Source organism: Pristiophorus japonicus, unplaced genomic scaffold (genome assembly GCF_044704955.1).
Source record: "Pristiophorus japonicus isolate sPriJap1 unplaced genomic scaffold, sPriJap1.hap1 HAP1_SCAFFOLD_185, whole genome shotgun sequence".
NCBI lineage: Eukaryota > Metazoa > Chordata > Chondrichthyes > Pristiophoridae > Pristiophorus > Pristiophorus japonicus.
Genome location: NW_027251537.1, coordinates 597370 through 621247, shown reverse-complemented (window position 1 = coordinate 621247; position 23878 = coordinate 597370). Strand labels below are relative to the sequence as shown.

The 23878-nt window shown below is 48.9% G+C and overlaps 1 protein-coding gene across 1 annotated transcript in view; it reads right to left on the bottom strand.

Annotated features, from left to right (window-relative positions):
* The window catches only part of LOC139243736 (uncharacterized), a 110835-nt gene that overhangs the window by 66956 nt on the left and 20001 nt on the right, over positions 1 to 23878 (bottom strand). Inside the window, exons 3-4 of the mRNA XM_070870849.1 lie at positions 5022 to 5168; positions 3527 to 3582 (exon numbers count right to left, since the gene is read on the bottom strand). Of these exons, the coding sequence (XP_070726950.1) occupies positions 3527 to 3582; positions 5022 to 5168 (203 nt within the window). The remainder of the gene's footprint in view (positions 1 to 3526; positions 3583 to 5021; positions 5169 to 23878) is intronic.

Genomic DNA, 23878 nt, shown 5'->3' with positions numbered 1-23878 from the left:
CATGTTGCCCCTGTTTACAAACCTATCGTGATGTCAGTGATCACGTGATGCTCAGGAAAGGGTCAGGCTTGCCCTGTGATGTCACAGTTTGACCCATCCAGTTAAAGGCCCTCACCTTGATGCAATGGCCTTGGGCCTTAGGATGGATGTGCTGGAATACAATAACAGCTTTGCACTTGGTTATGACCCAGAGAGTCGGGTGTGTGGGCGATGGGCAGTGATGGGATTGTTTGCCTTCTCCGTGCCCCCTTCTCTCAGTGGGGCCCAGTTACATATGTGACTGTTGCTCACCCTGCCTACTGTCCCGAGCAATGCCCCGGGAAATCTACCAATGATAAGTAGTTGTCTACATTTACAGAACACGGAGTGAGCACCAAACTCAAGGGCTGGGAGGGTCTGGTCTGTGAGGGAGCTGAGAGTGGGACTCAGTAACCATTTGTGAGCAGGCTGCAGGCCACAGACTAACTATTAACAAGCCCAAAGAAGATCGAATAACAACAAAATGAACTGTTCCAACAAGCTACTGTGCACCAGTATTACTGTATTTATTAAACTCGGTATGTTGCTCATTCTGACTTTCACAAATGATGATACAAGATCAATAGGTTAATACCAACCTTTCAAAGCTCACAACCTTCTCTCTAATCTGCTGGTTGATGATGTTTTCATCGTGTTCTCTTCATAAAGCAAAGATGGTGAGATATTGTATCCGGCCACATTCACTGCTAGAGAGATCAGCCAGTTAGTCCCAGTCAGTGTTTTCCTTCACTGAAACTGCTTGTGTCTCAGGTAGCCCCAGGTTACAAACCTATTGTGATGCCTGATCTCACTGTGATGCTCAGGGTAGGGTCAGGTTTGCCCTGTGATGTCACGGTTTGACCCGTCCAGTGAAAGGGCCTCACCTTGATGTAACTGTGTTTGGCCAGCATCCCCTGGGCTTTAGATTACAAAGACTAGATGTGCTAGAATACAATAACAGCTTTACACTTGGTTATGACCCAGAGAAGAGGGTGCTTGGGCAATGGACAATGATAAACATGTTTGCCTTCTCCGTGCCTACATCTCTGGGTGGAGGATGACTCTAGCACTCCAATGTCCTTCTGAAACAGCGTTTGTGTTTCTTGGGTTTGGAGTGCTAGACGCTCAGATCAACGGTGGTGCATCAGTCATAAGAACATAAGCTCATAAGAAATAGGAGCAGGGGTCGGCCTTTCGGCCCCTCAAGCCTGCTCCGCCAATTAATACGATCATTGTTGATCCGATCATGGACTCAGATCCACTTCCCTGCCCGCTCCCTTAACCCTTATCAGTTAAGAGACTGTCTATTTCTGTACTAAATTTATTCAATGTCCCAGCCTCCACAGCTCTCTGCGGCAGTGAATTCCAAAGGTTTACAACCTTCTGAGAGAAGAAATTCCTCCTCATCTCAGTTTTAAATGGGCAGCCCCTTATTCTGAGACCATGCCCCCTAGTTCTAGTCTCCCCCATCAGTGGAAACATCCTCTCTGCTTCCACCTTGTCAAGCCCCCTCATAATCTTAAACGCTTCGATAAGATCCCCTCTCATTCTTCTCAATTCCAATGAGTAGAGGCCCAACCTACTCAACCTTTCCTCATAAGTCAACCCCCTCATCTCCAGAATCAACCTATTGAACCTTTTGTGAACTGCCTCCAAAGCAACTATATCCTTTCGTAAATATGGAATCCAAAACTGCATGCAGTATTCCAGGTGTGGCCTCACCAATACCCTGTATAACTGTTGCAAGACTTCCCTGCTTTTATACTCTATCCCCTTTGCAATAAAGGCCAAGATTCCATTGACCTTCCTGATCACTTGCTGTACCTGCATACTATCCTTTTGTGTTTCATGTACAAGTACCCCCAGGTCCCGCTGTACTGCGGCACTTTGCAATCTTTCTCCATTTAAATAATAATTTTCTCTTTGATTTTTTTTCTGCCAAAGTGCATGACCTCACACTTTCCCACATTATACTCCATCTGCCAAACTTTTGCCCACTCACTTAGCCTCTCTATGTCCTTTTGCAGATTTTTTGTGTCCTCCTCACACATTGCTTTTCCTCCCATCTTTGTATCATCAGCAAACTTGGCTACGTTACACTCGGTCTCTTCTTCCAAGTCGTTAATATAGATTGTAAATAGGTGGGGTCCCAGCACTGATCCCTGCAGCACCCCACTAGTTACTGATTGCCAATCAGAGAATGAACCATTTATACCGACTCTCTGTTTTCTGTTAGTTAGCCAATCCTCTATCCATGCGAATATATTACCCCCAACCCCGTGAACTTTTATCGTGTGCAGTAACCTTTTATAGGCAACTTGTCAAATGCCTTCTGGAAATCCAAATACACTACATCCACTGGTTCCCCTTTATCCACCCTATACGTTACATCCTCAAAGAATTCCAGCAAATTTATCAAACGTGACTTCCCCTTCATAAATCCATGGTGACTCTGCCTGACTGCATTATGTTTTTCCAAATGTCATGCTACTGCTTCTTTGACAACATTTTCCCAACCCTGTCCTTTAACCAATGCTCAATCCATGCTAGTATATTACCCCTAATCCCAAAAACCCTAATTTTGTTTACTAATCTCTGGTGTGGCACCTTATCGAATGCCTTCTGAATATCCAAACTAGACCGCATCCACTGATTCCCCCGATCTATTCTGCTAGTTACCACCTCAAAAAACTCAAAACAGATTTGTCAAACACGTTTTCCCTTTCATAAATCCATGTTGACTCTGTTCAATCCTATTATTATTTTCTCAGTGCCCTTCATAATAGATTCTAGCATTTTCCCTCCTACTGATGTCAGGCTAACTGGTGTGTAGTTCCCTGTTTTCGCTCTCCCTCCTTTCTTAAATAGAGGCGTAACATTAGCAACATTCCAGTCCACGGGAACCGTTCTAGAATCTATGGGACTCGACTTTCGGCACATCATCGCCCAATTTATCCCCCATTTATGATACGCCGGCCACACACTGCTCCATTCGACCTTTACACACTCAGGATGGACTTTATAAACTTCCCTATGACCAGGGAGGCACAGAGTGCGAGGGCTTTGGGTTTCTCGCAAATAGCAAACTTCCCCAAGGTGCAGGGAGCAAAGACTGTACGCACATCGCCCTGCGAGCACCTTTTCAGGATGTAGAGGTACTTCGGAAGTGAAAAGGATTCCACTCCCTGAATGTGCAGCTCGTTGTCAACCACAAGCAAATAATGCTGGCAGTAAATGCAATAATCCAGGCAGCATCCGTGGTGCGCACATCTTGTATGAGACGACTGTCTCTGACCTGTTCAAGAGTCAGCCACAAGGTCACGGTTTGATGCTGGGGATAAAGGATATGACCTTGCCAGATGGCTCATGACCCCACTGCGTAAGCCCCAGACGGAAGCCGAGAAGTGCTACAATGAAAGCCATATAGCGACATGCAATGTCGTTAGAAAGACAATTGGAGTGCTTAAACAGCGCTTCAGATGCCTGGACCACCCAGGAGGTAACCTACAATACGACCCTGAGCAGGTCGCTGAGTTTATTGTGGTGTGCTGCATGTTGTAGAACCTAGCGATCAGGAGAGGACAATAATTGAAGATGGGATTGCCGGTCCACCTCAGGAGGATGAGGAGGAGGATGTGGAGGACCTCGGGGAGGACAATCTGCCTGGTGATGAACCCATTCTCCCCCCACAAGACTGGAAAAGCCCCATGGTAGTTACGTGGCTGTAAAACCCTTGTATCAACAGCTGATAAATGAAGACTTTGTGTGAGCTTACATTGGTGACAGTTACGGTTTTGTTGTGTTCCATCCTTGCCCGGCCTGGGCTGGCTATAGCCATTGTGTCCAACCCTTATACTGATGTTTCACCTTACGTTATTAGAAAACACTTCAGGACAATTGTAAAGTTAAATAAAAATATTTAATAGTTAAACACAAATCTGAGAATTTTTACAACAAACATATATAACACCCCCTCACCCCCACCCCAAACATTCAACAATATTTTTAACACAACAATAACATAACAGTGAACATTTAACAAAAATGTATTATGAACAAGAAGTAGCAACAATATACAACACCCCCCTCCCTACCTGCGGCCACTCTTCCCTCCTGAACCTTGATGCCCCCCTTCTATTCAGCCCCCGTTTCAATCCCCGAGTAACGGGACCAATACGTCTTGCAGCAGGGGACCTCAAGGTTTGCTGCTGTGGGGGGCAGTGGCTGGAGGAGAAGACGTTTCGGAAGAAACGTTTTCCGAGTCAGAAGGAAGATCTGCCCGTCGTAGAGCGTGCCTACCTCGATGACTCAACCTCCGCGTGGTTGGAATGGGTACTGTACACCTTGGAGTGGCCTGCTGTAAGCCGCTTGGCCCCGCTACTTCATCCACCCATGAAGACGTGGCCGCAGATACAACATATGGCAATTGGTCATCTTCCTCCTCCTCAACAGTCTCCTCTGGACCCGTGTGATGACCACCTGTAATGGCACAGGTGTCCGTGGAGGGGACTCCCTTCACACCTCGGGAGTCTCGGGACCTGCAAATCATCATTGAGGTTATTAGAACAGAAGGGTAGACAGGAGAATGCTTGTGCTGTGCTGGCATATGTACGAGGAGCAACATTACTGCATAGAAATGTGAACGAGAGACGTTACATATGATTACATCATATGGTTGTACAGCGATGGAATTCTCTGCCCCAGAGAGCTGTGGAGGCTGGGTCATTGAATATAGTTACGGTGGAGATAGACACATTTTTGAGTGATAAGGGAGTAAAGGGTTATGGGGAGCAGGCGGGGAAGTGGAGCTGAGTCCGTGATCAGATCGAGGGGTGTATGGCCTACTCCTGCTCCTATTTCTTATGTTCTTATGTTCTTAACCTGATAGTATTACAGAAGCTGCATGTATAACATGGCACCATTATTATATTAGAATGAAATGCCATTAAATGACTTTAAATGACTCTGGTTTACCACTGCTTTACACATTAGTCACGCGGTACAACGGGACCTGCACCACCGCCGGTGGCAGAGCGACTGTGAATGCCCACTCGTGCTGCAGGACATTCTGCCAAGTCAGTCAGGTTCTGTATATCAGCAGCGCCTCCTCCGGTGTGCCTCTGGTCCGCCTGATTCTTGGATATCTTCCTCTGCAAACGTGACAAGAGCATGGCATAAACTAATTGACTAGGTACTATTACGGAAAGTCAACAGACGTTATATGCTAATACGGTTTGTATCCACAATGGATGCATGGTTATAACATCTACGTTCAGAGAAAATATTTGGACTTTCAAAAAACTTTTGCCAAGGTCCCACACAAGAGATTGGTGTGCAAAATTAAAGCACATGGTATTGGGGGTAATGTACTGACGTGGATAGAGAACTGGTTGGCAGACAGGAAGCAGAGAGTCGGGATAAACGGGGCCTTTTCAGAATGGCAGGCAGTGACCAGTGGGGTGAAAGTTCAAAATTCACTGGAACCCACCCCCACCCCAACCCCGCCAGTGTTTGGGCTCAGTGGAAAGGACATTTAATTTGGGACTATCTACCGGAAAGTTTGAAATCCTAAAGTGCTTAAGGAAGAAACTACGAACTTTAATCGAATTTTGGAATTTAAAAGGACAAATTCAAGTCTGTGGACGGGCCTAAAGGAACTGAAGGAGCCAATGTGATTATTGGAACTGTCTGGGTGTTGGGGCTAAGGTAAAGTGTCTAGAGAAATGGATATTTGAAAACCCTTCTCCATAAGAGACATTAATATTACAACATTAATTCAGAGATGGGCAGCCATCCAACCAAACCGAGAAAAGCCATCTTCAGCTCAAATAAAAACAAAAGGGCCCACTACAGCCTGTATGCAAAAACCAAGCACAAAAGGACATTGCGATTGCCAAGTTAATATTTTCCATCAGGAAACAGAGTTAGAAGAGCAACCCACCCAAGACATATTAACTTTTATTGACCCCGCCAAAATATTACAAAGTAATGTCAAGCCTGCCAAATTTAAATAAAGAATTCTGGACTGATTTGGCGCGAAGAATAGGACAGCTCAAACGGTATAACTGGCCCCTGTTTTAACAGAGGCTAGGTTGCTACTACCTCAGGAGACACTGAGTATGCTATGCTTGCATGCCATACTAGACTATGTATCAAGAAGGGTGAGAGACCAACGCGACAGTTGAAAACTAACTTCTCCAGCCTCGAAGTCCTGAAGTCCTAAAGGGAAGGAAGAAGATCACCATCGTGGCAGTAACTGACCACATTCAACGTGGTACCACCAAAATCCAGCGCCATCGGCCAAACTCGAAACAAACCTCCAACGGAAAGAAACCGAAGAATCGAAAGTTTCCAGCCTAAAGCTGTTCCTGAGCTACCAACAGGTAAAACATTACCAAAAGTACTGTAAAAACCTACTTCTAACGAAAGAAAACGGGTACTTACCCCACAAATCCAAAACGCGCCTTACCGCATCAGCGGACTCAACCCAACTGAAGATTGTGCAGTAAGAAGTCCTCTCCGATGTTTGGGGTACGGCAAACAGAACCTACAGAAGTCAATGAACCCCGAAATCGTGAACTACTGCTAACTGACCAGAAAGGATTGGTGAGCATATTCCCTGCCTGCCCTGGAGTCTAACCTAGCTAGGCTTAGGTACTGGGAGGTGGGAGGTGTAATTTTTACTGTAACCTCCTTTGAATGTGTAATGTATTGTTCTTTATTAGAGTGATTATAAGGCTGACCTTGTACTTTCTTGTCTGTAATAAAAACAAAGTTCTTTGCACCAAACCAGTGTCCTTTGCACTTTGTCACATCCCCCAAATAAACCCAGAGTCCAGAACCCAAGGGAGTGGGAGCCATTCGAACTGCTCAAGTAGGTCAGAGGTGAACCTGAAGCCCACGACCATCCCTTACAAATGGCGACCGCGGCAGGACTCTGGTCCAAGGGGTGTGATGCGGAGAGTGCTGGTTTGGGGGAAGAGAGGATTTCCTCCTAATTGTACAAGAAAGTGAATGTCACTGAGGAATGGATGCTTGGTCTGCTGTCCGGTGAGTGTCTAGCCGACGCTGCAGCCCAGTGGACAGCAAGCAAGGGTCACAAAGAATCAGTAGAGAAGGCAATCTTGTCGCTCTGTTAACAGCAACAGGTCCAACTCCTCGACAAAACCAATGAGACACTACAGGCCGAGTTATGGGAATGTGCAGAGACCTATCAGGAAAGGGCTGTGGCAGAAGAAAGATTATCGGGAGAACGCCGTAAGCTAAAACAGTTAAAGACCCAGCTAATGGAAAGGTTTAAAAACAGTCAGGACTTTTTTCACTGTCAGGTTACCGAGGCCAAAAGTAATGAAAAGTCACTGAGGGAGGAAAGCACTCGCCTCACCCTACAAGTAAAAGAGCTCCAGGAAAGATTAAAAGATATGCAGGCAGTGTATAAAGTAACTAGCACTGATTGGTTTGAACAGGAGACCACGGTCTCTGCCAGCAACAAATTAAACGTTTAAACCTTGCTCTGTCCAAGGCAAAAGGCATGGTAAATTTAATAAGCCGTCTACGCCCCAGGTAAACCTGGGAGAGAAGGAAGGAACCACCTGGCCACTACCTGTAGCACCGGTGACTACACCGGTGAAGCAGCTGGAGGGGTGAACGATTTGTGTGGCGGACAGGGATAGTGAACCACCACTACCTGTGGTACCGGTGACTGCACCGGTGAAGCAGCAGGAGGGGTGAACGAGTTGTGGGGCGGACAGGGATAGTGAACCACCACTACCTGTGGTACCGGTGACTGCACCGGTGAAGCAGCAGGAGGGGTGAACGAGTTGTGGGGCGGACAGGGATAGTGAACCACCACCACCTGTAGCACCGAGTTTCAGCTCTGCTTGGCCGCAGGGAGGAGAGGGAGGGGAGCCAGAACAGGGAGAGCCAGAACCAGGGCCAGTGCGCCCGGTCCGGCAACAGAGATTTGGCCCACCCACCACTGGCGGGGGTGCAGGGCCCCTGGAAATTCAGTTTGTGGTCCTCCACACTCCCCACCAGCTTAGGGCCATGATAAACCACCTGGGAAAGCTCACTCCAAAGGGAGACCCCTTGGTTCACTTTGTGGAGGTGGAACAGGCCGGGGATATTAATGGGTGCGATGATGCAGAAATGGCAAAGGTGCTTCTCCTATCCCTAGACAGCAAACTGTACCAGTCCCTCTCTACTGAGGGCAAAAGAGGACAGAAAACACTTGCTGCCGTCCAGACAGACATTTTAGAAGCTATGGGCTGCAATGAGGGAAGTCCCTTCTCCAGAGTAGAGTAAACGGTGCAGCTCACAGGAGAAACCCCACAGGCTTTCTCAGACCGACTGTGGCCGGTGTACCAGAGCGCCTGTAGTGGGGACATAGACAGAGATCACTGAAACGCGGACAAATTACACACTGGTTCCGAAGCCTAGTCACTAACAGTTTACCCAGAATAAGAACCAAGGCTGAGGCCTGGTTCGACCCCAGAGACCCCCAAGCCACAGAACAGGGAGTGTTTAGGCAAATGACCCAAGCTTACAGAAACAGCAGAGGGACAGAAGAGCCCCCACAAAAGGGAAGGGTTCATGAAATCCGACCTAACCAAGACAAGAAGGAATGGCACCATGAGGGAGGTAACCCCCCGATACAAAACATACCTGCTTCGGCTACGGAAAGAGTGGGCACTGTAAGAAAGGATTGTGAAAATCCTTGGGAGAATAGTGCAGGAAAGAATTCTCCAAACCCGGCCCAAAAGACCGAGACAGATAAGCCAGTCCCTCCCCACTCGTTTGAGACCGATTTACCTGCGCTCCGAGCCATGTTAGATAGCCCTGGGAAGGTAGCCACTGCCACCGGTACCGAGATCCTATCTGCCCCTCCCAACCCAAACCGTGACTAGGACAGGCACAGCCTGTCCACCTGTGTGCCCTCGAGTATGATGTGTGGGGGAGACCGACCGTACAGATGGAAGTGGAAAAGGTGAAAGGGACTTACCTGCTGGACACCGGTCCCTCAAGCACCGTTGTCTATACAGCTAACCCCGCCACCTCACCTCTATCTAACGGGGTCCCTACAGCTTGGTGGTTTCACAGGCACTGAACAGACTGGCTCATTCTCCGTTCCGCTCTCCATTCATTGAGGTACACTCCACTCCAAGTGGACTTGTGTCCTGATGAATTGGGAGCAGGAAGCGAGAGGGATCCTGGGGGCTGACTTCATCCGAGGCCACGGGATCCTGGTGGATTTAAGAAACCACTGTCTTTGGGGGTCAGTCTGTATGGGACAGGAGAGTGAGGTGATGGTTATCCCGGGAAAACAGGGAAAGGGACGGTGTGCACCATGAAACCAAAGGAGGGTTAGGACCTTGAATCACTGGTCAGTAACACCCGTGTAGAATATCAAGAGTATGTGAGGAAAAACCTTGCAGCTTTTGCCACTCACAAACACGACTGCGGGAGGATAAGTGGCGTCGAGGTTAGTATAGATGGGGATCCCATGACCTGACCACAGAAACAGTACAACTTCCCCAGGGAGACGGAGGCAGACATGGAAACAGCCTTGTGTTCTCTGGTTAAACAGGGGGTATTGAGACCAATAGCTACCCAGGTGAACTCTCCATTGTGGCCGGTTCAGAAACCGGACAACTCCTGGAGAGCCACGGTGGACTATCGAGTACTCAACCGTAACATCCCCGCCTGTGCACCCACTGTTGCTGCTGTCACCGACCTCACTGGACGTATCCCAGCCTCCGCGACCACCTTCACAGTACTGGATATTTCCAACGGGTTCTGGTCCATACCTTTAAGAAGAGAAGATCCGAACAAGTTTGCTTTTACCTTTAAAGGGCAGCAATACACTTGGAACTGTCTCCCTCAGGGCTTCCACAACAGCCCCAGTATTTTCCACCAGTGCATGGCCAATTGTTTAAAGGGCTTTAACAGACCCCAGCAGTTGGTACAGTATGTGGACGACCTGCTCCTGTTCACCGATCAGGGGGAGGAACATGGCCCACTGCTGGCTGAGCTGCTGGAGCTGCTAAAAGAAGAAGGGTTTAAAGTAAACCCCAAGAAGGCACAGATCGGCCAGAAGGAATTAAAATTCCTGGGGCTGACTGTGCGCGCTGGGGAGAGAGCCATAGACAATTCTAGAAGCGAAGCAATGCAGAAGTTACCCGCCGCCAACACAGTGACAGGTGTCAGATCTTTTCTCAGGCTAACCGGGTACTGCAGAGATCACATTGAGGATTATCAGCCACAGCAGCCCCTCTGCTCCGACACCTACACAAGGGAGTGGAGTGGGAATGGGACAAAGGTTGTGAGGCAGCATTTATCCAACTCAAGAAAGACCTGCAGACCGTGCCAGCTCTAGGGGCCATTGATGGGGGTAAAGAGTTTTTCCTGGAGGTAGCAGCCAGTGGGGACAGTGTGAGTGCAGTACTGCTCCAAGAGTGGCATGGCCGGCTGAGACCAGTGGTCTACTCCTCCAGGATACTCACGCACATGCAGAAGGGATACTCCAACTGTGAGCAGTACCTCCTAGACACTCACTGGGCTGTGAAAAGATCATTGATAACATAGAAACATAGAAAATAGGTGCAGGAGTAGGCCATTCGGCCCTTCGAGCCTGCACCACCATTCAATAAGATCATGGCTGATCGTTCCCTCAGTACCGCTTTCCTGCTTTCTCTCCATACTCCTTGATCCCTTTCGCCGTAAGGGTCATATCTAACTCCCTCTTGAATATATCCAATGAACTGGCATCAACAACTCTCTGCGGCAGGGAATTCCACAGGTTAACAACTCTCTGAGTGGAGCAGTTTCTCCTCATCTCTGTCCTAAATGGCTTACCCCTTATCCTTAGACTGTGTCCCCTGGTTCTGCACTTCTCCAACATCGGGAACATTCTACCCGCATCTAAGCTGTCCAGTCCCGTCAGAATCTTATACGTTTCTATGAGATCCCCTCTCATCCTTCTAAACTCCAATGTATAAAGGCCCAGTTGATCCAGTATCTCCTCATATGACAGTCCAGCTATCCCTGGAATCAGTCTGGTGAACCATCGCTGCACTCCCTCAATAGCAAGAATGTCCTTCCTCAGATTAGGAGACCAAAACTCAACACAATATTCCAGATGAGGCCTCACCAAGACCCTGTACAACTGCAGTAAGACCTCCCTGCTCCTATACTCAAATCCCCTAGCTATGAAGGCCAACATACCATTTGCCTTCTTTACCGCCTTCTGTACCTGTATGCCCACTTTCAGTGACTGATGAACCATGACATCCAGGTCTCGTTGCATCTCCCCTTTTCCTAATCTGCCACCATTCAGATAATATTCTGCCTTCATGTTTTTGCCCCCAAAGTGGATAACCTCACATTTATCCACATTATACTGCATCTGCCATGCATTTGCCCACTCACCTAACCTGTCCAAGTCACCGTGCTGCCTCTTAGCATCCTCCTCACAGCTCACACCGCCACCCAGCTTAGAGTCATCTGCAAACTTGAGAGGAGGGTCCCCTATCACACTCCTAACCCACCATACACCCACCCAAATGTTCCTGGACGGGAGAATCAAGGACGGGACAGTGAACAGTGCCCACATTGCTCGCTGGACCCTGCTCCTCTCCCAAATGGACCTAAGGGTATAGGGTCTCTGCGAGCCAAGACTCGCAGCCAACATGATTTATCCAGGGACAGCCCACCGGTGTTCTGTAGAAGGGGTATGGGAAATTAACATAGGCTTTCGGGCTGGGTTACTCCCCACAGACCGAGAGATCTATGTGGACTGTTCAAGCACAGTATCTGCCGGTGAACGACTCACAGGCTGCGGTGTTTATGACCCCGAGGCAGGTATTGCTCTGGTGATTAAACTCCCCAGTACTATGACCACACAGCACACTGAACTGTCTGTGGTTGTGTATGTAGTCTGTAAGGGGTTTTCACAAGGTTGTTATGCCTTGGGTGTCTATCTCTGGGCTTCTGCCCTCACAGCTTATGCCTGGCCTGTGAGGTACCCTGAGTGCTGCAAGAGCACCCCTGGAGAGACTGTGTCCACAGCTTATGAAGGGGGTTTTGAGACTCGTGCGTCCCCACAGCTTATGCCTGGCCTGTGATGTAGCCTGAGTGCTGCAAGAGCACCCCTGGAGAGATGTGTCCACAGCTTATCAAGGGGGTTTTGAGACTCGTGCGTCCCCACAGCTTATGATTAGCCTGTGAGGCACCTGTGAGTGTCAAACACTCCTAACCCCTTCTTCCTTACCCTGTGACACACAGTTGAGCGTTTTCGAGGCGCTCCTAGCTTCCCTTACACTGTTCTGACATAAGACTCACGATCAGGCGATGTAATACAATAGAACTGAGACAAGGTGATTCCAAGAGGAACTTTAGGCTTCTAATTTATTTGACAAGGTGTAACTCAACAAACAGCACTACACCAACAAAACAATCCCCCTAAATTCCACTAAAACGGACACAATGAAAATTATTACACAGGTTTAGCAGTACAATACCCAACCTCCCACCTTTCCTGGCCTAACTGAGTTGGGAGTTCTGGGGACCAGAGGTTATACTGACTACTGTGCCTTCCGCAGTCTGGTGGTTTTTTGCTTCTATCTTCAGTGTCTTCAGACACTGCTTTTCCTTCAGTGTCGAGAGGCTTGCTGGTTGTGGTTGTTGGAAGACGAGGGCAGGGAAAATCATCACTTCATTTTCACTACGTCAGAAACCCCTTTTTATAGCCAGATTATCCAGTCCGCCTCTCCTGCTGAAGTTGATTCTTCTCATTGGTGGACTTTTTGATTTTGAAAAATGCAGCAGTTTTAGATTGATTTTTTTTTTCACTGATCTTAACCTACTCAAGGTTTGAGTGGGTGTTGATTGCATTGGCCTCCTGTAGCCATTGTGCTAGTCTGGCCTGAGCCAGATATTTCTATGCCTGATGAAAAAGGTGTTGGAATATGTATATGGCATTATTTAAATGCTAATGTTTTCAAGTGGCAAGTTTCGAGGGTATACAGTTCCCAGACAATTTGATTAGTTCCAATGTCAAAACTGGCCCTTTAGATATTGACCCCACCCCTTTTCTTGCAGACCCAACGTACACCTTTTAAAAATCCCAAATTCGATTAAAGTTCGTAGTTTCTTCCATGTGCACTTTTGGATTTCAAACTTTCTGGTAGATAGTTCCAAATTAAATTCCCTTTCCTATGAGTTCAAACACTGGGGGGGGGGGTCTCCATGAATGCACCCCCTTTTATCCCCTGCAGGCCTCGTCTGCCCCTTTAAAATTCATTTGTGTCCCAAAGTTTTCCTTCCATCGCTTTCAATTCACAGCCCAGACTGATCCCACAGCCCTTTTCCTTCTGGGTAAAATGAGGGGGTTTTCGTCCACCCCTACAACTGACTGGTGTCTCTCAGTCCCTCTTCCTCAGGGAGATATCTGTACACTGACTGGTATCTCTCAGTCCCTCTCCCTCGGGGAGATATCTGTACACTGAATGGTGTCTCTCAGTCCCTCTCCCTCAGGGAGATATCTGTACACTGACTGGTGTCTCTCAGTCCCTCTCCCTCAGGGAGATATCTGGAAACTGACTGGTGTCTCTCAGTCCCTCTCACTCAGGGAGATATCTGAACACAGACTGGTGTCTCTCAGTCCCTCTCCCTCAGGGAGATATCTCTACACTGACTGGCGTCTCTCAGTCCCCTCTCCTTCAGGGAGATATCTCTAGACTGACTGGTTTCTCTCAGTCCCTCTCCCGCAGGGTGATATCTGTACACTGACTGGTGTCTCTCAGTCCCTCTCCCTCAGGGAGATATCTGCACACTGACTGCTGTCTCTCAGTCCCTCTCCATCGGGGAGATATCTTTTCATTGACTGCTGTCTCTCAGTCCCTCTCCATCAGGGAGATATCTGTACACTGACTGGTGTCTCTCAGTTCACTCTCCCTCAAGGACATATCTGTACAGTGACACTCTCTCTCAGTATCTCTCCCTCAGCGATATCTGCACACTGACTGGTGTCACTCAGTCCCACTCACTCAGGGAGATATCTGTACACTATCTGGTGTCTCTCAGTCCCCTCTCCCTCAGGGAGATATCTGTACACTGACTGGTGTCTCTCAGTCCCTCTCCCTCGGGGAGATATCTGTACACTGACTGGTGTCTCTCAGTCCCTCTCACTCAGGGAGATATCTGTACACTGACTGGTGTCTCTCAGTCCATCTCCCTCGGGGAGATATCTGTACACTGACTGGTGTCTCTCAGTCCCTCTCCCTCAGGGAGATATCTGTACACTGACTGGTGTCTCTCAGTCCCCTCTCTCTCAGGGAGATATCTGTACACTGACTGCTGTCTCTCAGTCCCTCTCCCTCGGGAACATTTCCGTACACTGACTGGTATCTCTCAGTCCCCTCTCACTCATGGAGATATCTGTACACTGACTGGTGTCTCTCAGTCCCTCTCCCTCGGGGAGATATCTGTACACTGACTGGTGTCTCTCAGTCCCTCTCACTCAGGGAGATATCTGTACACTGACTGGTGTCTCTCAGTCCCTCTCCCTCGGGGAGATATCTGTACACTGACTGGTGTCTCTCAGTCCCTCTCCCTCAGGGAGATATCTGTACACTGACTGGTATCTCTCAGTCCCTCTCCCTCAGGGAGATATCTGGTCACTGACTGGTGTCTCTCAGTCCCTCTCACTCAGGGAGATATCTGAACACTGACTGGTGTCTCTCAGTCCCTCTCCCTCAGGGAGATATCTGTACACTGACTGGCGTCTCTCAGTACCCACTCCCTCAGGGAGATATCTGTGTACTGACTGGTTTCTCTCAGTCCCTCTCCCTCAGGGAGATATCTGTACACTGACTGGTGTCTCTCAGTCCCTCTCCCACAGGAAGATATCTGCACACTGACTGCTGTCTCTAAGTCCCTCTCCTTCGGGCAGATATCTTTACATTGAGTACTGTCTCTCAGTCCCTCTCCCTCAGGGAGATATTGGTACACTGACTGGTGTCTCTCAGTTCACTCTCCCTCAGGGAGATATCTGTACAGTGATACTTTCTCTCAGTACCTCTCCCTCTCAGGAATATCTGTTCTCTGACTGGTGTCTCTCAGTCCCACTCACTCAGGGAGATATCTGTACACTATCTGGTGTCTCTCAGTCTCCTCTCCCTCAGGGAGATATCTGTAAACTGACACTTTCTCTCAGTCCCTCTCTATCGGGAACATTTCCGTACACTGACTGGTATCTCTCAGTCCCCTCTCACTCATGGAGATATCTGTACACTGACTGGTGTCTCTCAGTCCCTCTCCCTCGGGGAGATATCTGTACACTGACTGATGTCTCTCAGTCCCTCTCACTCAGGGAGATATCTGTACACTGACTGGTGTCTCTCAGTCCCTCTCCCTCGTGGAGATATCTGTACACTGACTGGTGTCTCTCAGTCCCTCTCCCTCAGGGAGATATCTGTACACTGACTGGTATCTCTCAGTCCCTCTCCCTCAGGGAGATATCTGGACACTGACTGGTGTCTCTCAGTCCCTCTCACTCAGGGAGATATCTGAACACTGACTGGTGTCTCTCAGTCCCTCTCCCTGAGGGAGATATCTGTATACTGACTGGCGTCTCTCAGTCCCCTCTCCCTCAGGGAGATATCTGTAAACTGACTGGTTTCTCTCAGTCCCTCTCGCTCAGGGAGATATATGTACACTGACTGGTGTCTCTCAGTCCCTCTCACACAGGGAGATATCTGTACACTGAATGGTGTCTCTCAGTCCCTCTCCCTCGGGGAGATATCTGTACACTGACTGGTGTCTCTCAGTCCCTCTCCCTCAGGGAGATATCTGTACACTGACTGATGTCTCTCAGTCCCTCTCCCTCAGGGAGATATCTGGAAACTGAATGGTGTCTCTCAGTCCCTCTCACTCAGGGAGATATCTGAACACAGACTGGTGTCTCTCAGTCCCTCTCCCTCAGGGAGATATCTGTACACTGACTGGCGTCTCTCAGTCCCCTCTCCTTCAGGGAGATATCTGTATACTGACTGGTTTCTCTCAGTCCCTCTCCCGCAGGGAGATATCTGTACACTGACTGGTGTCTCTCAGTCCCTCTCCCTCAGGGAGATATCTGCACACTGACTGCTGTCTCTCAGTCCCTCTCCTTCGGGGAGATATCTTTACATTGACTGCTGTCTCTCAGTCCCTCTCCCTCAGGGAGCTATCTGTACACTGACTGGTGTCTCTCAGTTCACTCTCCCTCAAGCACATATCTGTACAGTGACACTCTCTCTCAGTACCTCTTCCTCAGCGATATCTGTACACTGACTGGTGTCACTCAGTCCCACTCACTCAGGGAGATATCTGTACACTATCTGGTGTCTCTCAGTCCCCTCTCCCTCAGGGAGATATCTGTACACTGACTGGTGTCTCTCAGTCCATCTCCCTCGGGGAGATATCTGTACACTGACTGGTGTCTCTCAGTCCCTCTCACTCAGGGAGATATCTGTACACTGACTGGTGTCTCTCAGTCCCTCTCCCTCGGGGAGATATCTGTACACTGACTGGTGTCTCTCAGTCCCTCTCCCTCAGGGAGATATCTGTACACTGACTGGTGTCTCTCAGTCCCCTCTGTCTCAGGGAGATATATGTACACTGACTGGTGTCTGTCAGTCCCCTCTGTCTCAGGGAGATATCTGTACACTGACTGCTGTCTCTCAGTCCCTCACTATCGGGAACATTTCCGTACACTGACTGGTATCTCTCAGTCCCATCTCACTCATGGAGATATCTGTACACTGACTGGTGTCTCTCAGTCCCTCTCCCTCGGGGAGATATCTGTACACTGACTGGTGTCTCTCAGTCCCTCTCACTCAGGGAGATATCTGTACACTGACTGGTGTCTCTCAGTCCCTCTCCCTCGGGGAGATATCTGTACACTGACTGGTGTCTTTCAGTCCCTCTCCCTCAGGGAGATATCGGTACACTGACTGGTATCTCTCAGTCCCTCTCCCTCAGGGAGATATCTGGACACTGACTGGTGTCTCTCAGTCCCTCTCCCTCAGGGAGATATCTCTACACTGACTGGCGTCTCTCAGTCCCCTCTCCCTCAGGGAGATATCTGTATACTGACTGGTTTCTCTCAGTCCCTCTCCCTCAGGGAGATATCTGTACACTGACTGGTGTCTCTCAGTCCCTCTCCCTCAGGAAGATATCTGCACACTGATTGCTGTCTCTCAGTCCCTCTCCTTCGGTGAGATATCTTTACATTGTGTGCTGTCTCTCAGTCCCTCTCCCTCAGGGAGATATCTGTACACTGACTGGTGTCTCTCAGTTCACTCTCCCTCAGGGAGATATCTGTACAGTGATACTGTCTCTCAGTACCTCTCCCTCTCAGGGATATCTGTACACTGACTGGTGTCTCTCAGTCCCACTCACTTAGGGAGATATCTGTACACTATCTGGTGTCTCTCAGTCCCCTCTCCCTCAGGGAGATATCTGTAAACTGACACTGTCTCTCAGTCCCTCTCTATCGGGAACATTTCCGTACACTGACTGGTATCTCTCAGTCCCCTCTCACTCATGGAGATATCTGTACACTGACTGGTGTCTCTCAGTCCCTCTCCCTCGGGGAGATATCTGTACACTGACTGGTGTCTCTCAGTCCCTCTCACTCAGGGAGATATCTGTGCACTGACTGGTGTCTCTCAGTCCCTCTCCCTCGGGGAGATATCTGTACACTGACTGGTGTCTCTCAGTCCCTCTCCCTCAGGGAGATATCTGAACACTGACTGGTGTCTCTCAGTCCCTCTCCCTCAGGGAGATATCTGTACACTGACTGGCGTCTCTCAGTCCCCTCTCCCTCAGGGAGATATCTGTATACTGACTGGTGTCTCTCAGTCCCTCTCCCTCAGGAAGATATCTGCACACTGACTGCTGTCTCTCAGTCCCTCTCCTTCGGGGAGATATCTTTACATTGAGTGCTGTCTCTCAGTCCCTCTCCCTCAGGGAGATATCTGTACACTATCTGGTGTCTCTCAGTCCCCTCTCCCTCAGGGAGATATCTGTAAACTGACACTGTCTCTCAGTCCCTCTCCCTGAGGGAGATATCTGTACACTGACTGGTGTCTCTCAGTCCCTCTCCCTCAGGGAGATATCTGTATACTGACTGCTATCTCTCAGTCCCCACTCCCTCAGGGAAATATCTGTGCACTGACTGGTGTCTCTCAGTCCCTCTCCCTCAGGGATATACCTGTGCACTGACTGGTGTCTCTCAGTCCCTTTCCCTCAGGGAGATATCTGTACACTGACTGCTGTCTCTCATTCCCTCTCCCTCAAGGAGATACCTGTACACTGACTGCTGTCTCTCCGGCCCCCTCCCCCTCAGGGAGATATTTGTACACTGACTGGTATCTCTCAGTTCCTCTCCCTCAGGGAGATATCTGTACACTGACTGCTGTCTCTCAGTCCCTCTCTCTCGGGTACATTGAAACATAGAAAATAGGTGCAGGTTTCGGCCATTCAGCCCTTAGATCCTGCACCAACATTCAACATGATCATGGCTGATCTTTCATCTTCAGTACCCCATTCCTGCTTTCTCAGCATACCTCTCGATCCCTTTAGCCATTAGGGCCACATCCACCTCCCTTTTGAATATATCTAATGAACTGGCCTCACCAACATTCTGTGGTAGAGATCTGAGTGAAGAAGTTTCTCCAAATCTCGGTCCTCAATGGCTTACCCCTTATCTCTAGACTGACCCCTGGTTCCCCAAAATCAGGAAAAACTTTTCTGCATCTAACCTGTCCAATCCCATCAGAATTATATGTTTGTATGAGATCCCCTCTCATCCTTCTAAACTCCATTGAATACAGGCCCAGTCGATCCAGTCTCTCCTCATATGTCAGTCCTGCCATCCCTGGAATCCGTCTGGTGAACCTTCGCTGCACTCCCTCATTGACAGTCATTTTCAAACATTCCATTGACTCTGGATCAGTACCTATGGAGTGGAGGGAAGCCAATGTAACCCCACTTTTTATAAAAGGAGGGAGAAAGAAAGCAGGGAATTATAGACCGGTCAGCCTGACATCAGTAGTGGGTAAAATAATCAAATCAATTGTTAAGGATATCATAGCAGCGCATTTGGAAAGAGGTGACATGATAGGTCCAAGTCAGCATGGATTTGTGAAAGGGAAATCATGCTTGACAAATCTTCTGGAATTTTTTGAGGATGTTTCCAGTAGAGTGGACAAGGGAGAACCAGTTGATGTGGTGTATTTGGACTTTCAGAAGGCTTTAGACAAGGTCCCACACAAGAGATTAATGTGCAAAGTTAAAGCACATGTGATTGGGGGAAGTGTGCTGACGTGGATTGAGAACTGGTTGTCAGACAGGAAGCAAAGAGTAGGAAAACATGGGGACTTCTCAGAATGGCAGGCAGTGACTCGTGGGGTACCACACGATTCTGTGCTGGGGCCCCAGCTGTTTACACTGTACATTAATGATTTAGACGAGAGGATTAAATGTAGTATCTCCAAATTTGCAGATTACACTAAGTTGGGTGGCAGTGTGAGCTGCGAGGAGGATGCTATGAGGCTGCAGAGAGACTTGGATAGGTTAGGTGAGTGGGCAAATGCATGGCAGATGAAGTATAATGTGGATAAATGTGAGGTTATCCACTTTGGTGGTAAAAACAGAGAGACAGACTAGTATCTGAATGGTGACAGATTAGGAAAAGGGGAGGTGCAACGAGACCTGGGTGTCATGGTACATCAGTCATTGAAGGTTGGCATGCAGGTACAGCCGGCTGTTAAGAAAGCAAATGGCATGTTGGCCTTCAAAGCGAGGGGATTTGAGTACAGCGGCAGGGAAGTGTTGCTACAATTGTACAGGGCCTTGGTGAGGCCACACCTGGAGTATTGTGTACAGTTTTGGTCTCCTATCTTGAGGAAGGACATTCTTGCTATTAAGGGAGTGCAGCGAACGTTCACCAGACTGATTCCCGGGATGGTGGGACTGACCTATCAAGAAAGAATGGATCAACTGGGCTTCTATTCACTGGAGTTAAGAAGAATGAGAGGGGATCTCATAGAAATATTTAAAATTCTGATCGGTTTAGACAGGTTAGATACAGGAAGAATGTTCCCAATGTTGGGGAAGTCCAGAACCAGGGGTCACAGTCTAAGGATAAGGGCGAAGCCATTTAGGACCGAGATGAGGAGAAACTTCTTCACCCAGAGAGTGGTGAACCTGTGGACTTCTCTACCACAGAAAGTTGTTGAGGCCAGTTCAATAATATATTCAAAAAGGAGTTAACTGTAGTTCTTACTACTAGGGGGATCAAGGGGTATGGTGAGAAAGCAGGAATGGGGTACTGAAGTTGCATGTTCAGCCATGAACTCATTGAATGGTGGTGCAGGCTCGAAGGGCCGAATGGCCTACTCCTGCACCTATTTTCTATGTTTCGATGTTTCTAATAGCAAGCATGTCCTTCCTCAGATTAGGAGAGCAAAGCTGTACACAGTATTCAAGGTGAGGCCTCACCAAGGTTCTGTACAACTGCTGTATGACCGCCCTGATCCTATACTCAAATCCTCTCGCTAGGAAGGCCAATATGCCAATAAGCCTTCTTTACAGCCTGCTGTACCTGCATGCCAACTTTCAATGACTGATGTACCATGACACCCAGGTCTCGTTGCACCTCCACTTTTCCTAATCTGTCAACTTGAGATAATATTCTGCCTTCCTGTTTTTGCAACCAAAGTGGATAACCTCACATTTATCTACAATATACTGCATCTGTACACTGACTGGTGTCTCGAAGACCCATCTCACTCTGAGAGTATCTGTGAAACGACAGAGGGCAATGGGGAGAGAGCAGGGCAGAGGGATAAGTTTGGGATTGATACAGGGCAATGGGGAGAGAGCAGGGCAGTGGGATTAGTTTGGGATTGATACAGGGCTATTGGGAGAGAGCAGGGCAATGGGATTATTTTGGGATTGATACAGGGCTATGGGGAAAGAGCAGGGCATGGGATTAGTTTGGGATTGATACAGGGCTATGGGCAGAGAGTGGGGCAGTGGGATTACTTTGGGATTGATACAGGGCTATAGGCAGAGAGTGGGGCAGTGGGAATAGTTTGGGATTGATACAGGGCTATGGGGCGCGAGCAGGGCAGTGGGATTAGTTTGGGATTGATACAGGGCTATGGGGAGAGAGCGGTGCAGTGGGATTAGTTTGGGATTGATACAGGGCTATGGGGAGAGAGCAGGGCAGTGGGATTATTTTGGGATTGATACAGGGCTATGGGGAGAGAGCAGGGCAGTGGGATTAGTTTGGGATTGATACAGGGCTATGGGGAGAGAGCAGGGCAGTGGGATTAGTTTGGGATTGATACAGGGCTATGGGCGGAGAGTGGGGCAGTGGGATTAGTTTGGAATTGATACAGGGCTATGGACAGAGAGCGGGGCAGTGGGATTGTTTCGGATTGATACAGGGCTATGGGGAGAGAGCGGGGCAGTGGGATTATTTTGGTTATTGATACAGGGCTATGGGGAGAGAGCAGGGCAGTGGGATTATTTTGGGATTGATACAGGGCTATGGGGAGAGAGCAGGGCAGTGGGATTAGTTTGGGATTGATACAGGGCTATGGGGAGAGAGTGGGGCAGTGGGATTAGTTTGGGATTGATACAGGGCTATGGGCAGAGAGTGGGGCAGTGGGATTAGTTTGGGATTGATACAGGGCTATGGGGAGAGAGCAGGGCAGTGGGATTAGTTTGGGATTGATACAGGGCTATGGGGACAGGGTGGGGCAGTGGGATTAGTTTGGGATTGATAGAGGGCTATGGGGAGAGAGCAGGGCAGTGGGATTAGTTTGGGATTGATACAGGGCTTTGGGGAGAGAGTGGGGCAGTGGGAATATTTTGGGATTGATACAAGGCTATGGGGAGAGAGCAGGGCGTGGGATTAGTTTGGGGATTGATACAGGGTGATGGGGAGAGAGTGGAGCAGTGGGAATAGTTTCGGATAGATACAGGGCTACAGGCAGAGAGTGGGGCAGTGGGATTAGTTTGGGATTGATACAGGGCTATAGGCAGAGAGTGGGGCAGTGGGAATAGTTTGGGATTGATACAGGGCTATGGGGAGAGAGCAGGGCAGTGGGATTAGTTTGGGATTGATACAGGGCTATGGGAGGAGAGTCGGGCAGTGGGATTAGTTTGGGATTGATACAGGGCTATGGGGAGAGAGCGGGGCAGTGGGATTAGTTTTGGATTGATACAGGGCTGTGGGGAGAGAGCGGGGCAGTGGGATTAGTTTGGGATTGATACAGGGCAATGGGGAGAGAGCAGGGCAGTGGGATTAGTTTGGGATTGATACAGGGCTATTGGGGAGAGAGCGGAGCAGTGGGATTAGTTTGGGATTGATACAGGGCTATGGTGAGAGAGCAGGGCAGTGGGATTATTTTGGGATTGATGCAGGGCTATGGGGAGAGAGCAGGGCAGTGGGATTAGTTTGGGATTGATACAGGGCTATGGGGAGAGAGCAGGGCAGTGGGATTAGTTTGGGATTGATACAGGGCTATGGGCAGAGAGTGGGGCAGTGGGATTAGTTTGGGATTGATACAGGGCTATAGGCAGACAGTGGGGAAGTGGGAATTGTTTGGGATTGATACAGGGCTATGGGGAGAGAGCAGGGCAGTGGCATTAGTTTGGGATTGATACAGGGCTATGGGGAGAGAGCGGGGCAGTGGGATTATTTTAGTCTTGATACAGGGCTATGGGGAGAGAGCGGGGCAGTGGGATTTGTTTGCGTATTGATACAGGGCTATGGGGAGAGAGCAGGGCAGTGGAATTATTTTGGGATTGGTACAGGGCTATGGGGAGAGAGCAGGGCAGTGGGATTAGTTTGGGATTGATACAGGGCTATGGGGAGAGGGTGGGGCAGTGGGATTAGTTTGGGATTGATACAGGGTTATGGGGAGAGAGCAGGGCAGTGGGATTAGTTTGGAAATTGATACAGGGCTATGGGGAGAGAGCGGGGCAGTGGGATGAGGGTTGTACCAGGGGTAACAGCAAGCATTGGAGAGCGTATTATTTTTAATAGGGACTAGGCAATTAAAGGGGATGGTGAGGGTGTGGTTGAGCAGATCGGTGGCTGCAGAAATGCCATTGTTAAAAGAGGGCGAAAGGTTGGACCGTTTTGAGTTGATAAGTGCAGTTGTAAGAGAGTTTGAGGAGAGTTTTATTCCAGGGGCAGATACAGAAAGGAGTAGGTTTGTCTTGGGGAAAGGGGCATGTGGGTCTAGAGCGATACAAGGAAATGATCAGAGATGGTCCCATCTGTAATTGACACTGTTGGAGTAACAAGGCAACGAGAGATTGAAAGGCCAAGGAGCTGTCTTTGAATATGGGTTGAGGAATTTACATGGAGGGAGTGATTGAGGGAGGACAGGAGGGTTTGAACTCAGAGTGAGTGTGAGGTCATATGGTGAGTGTGGGCTCACTACAGACCTTTAAAAGGGGAAGTTGAAACGTTTCTGAGAGGACATTGCCACTTACAGGGAGTGAGTGGACACTTTAGATTGTGATGTTACCGGAGCAACAGTGCTCTCCTTGGAGCCTCAGGCAGTTGGAGAGCAATTGCCCGGAGGCTTTTCCTGAATTGGCCACGTTTCTTTGTATGTTCCGAGCGATAGTGTTACTTGTAGGTGGGACAGGAACATGCCAGGTTATTCTGTCTGACAGACTTTATCTACTGACAGTCTTTGTGTACATTTGTATGTGCAGACTGGGGATTGTCTCTGGGACCTGCCTGGTGTGTGGCTCAGAGACTTCACCCAGTCAATAACTGAGCCCAACG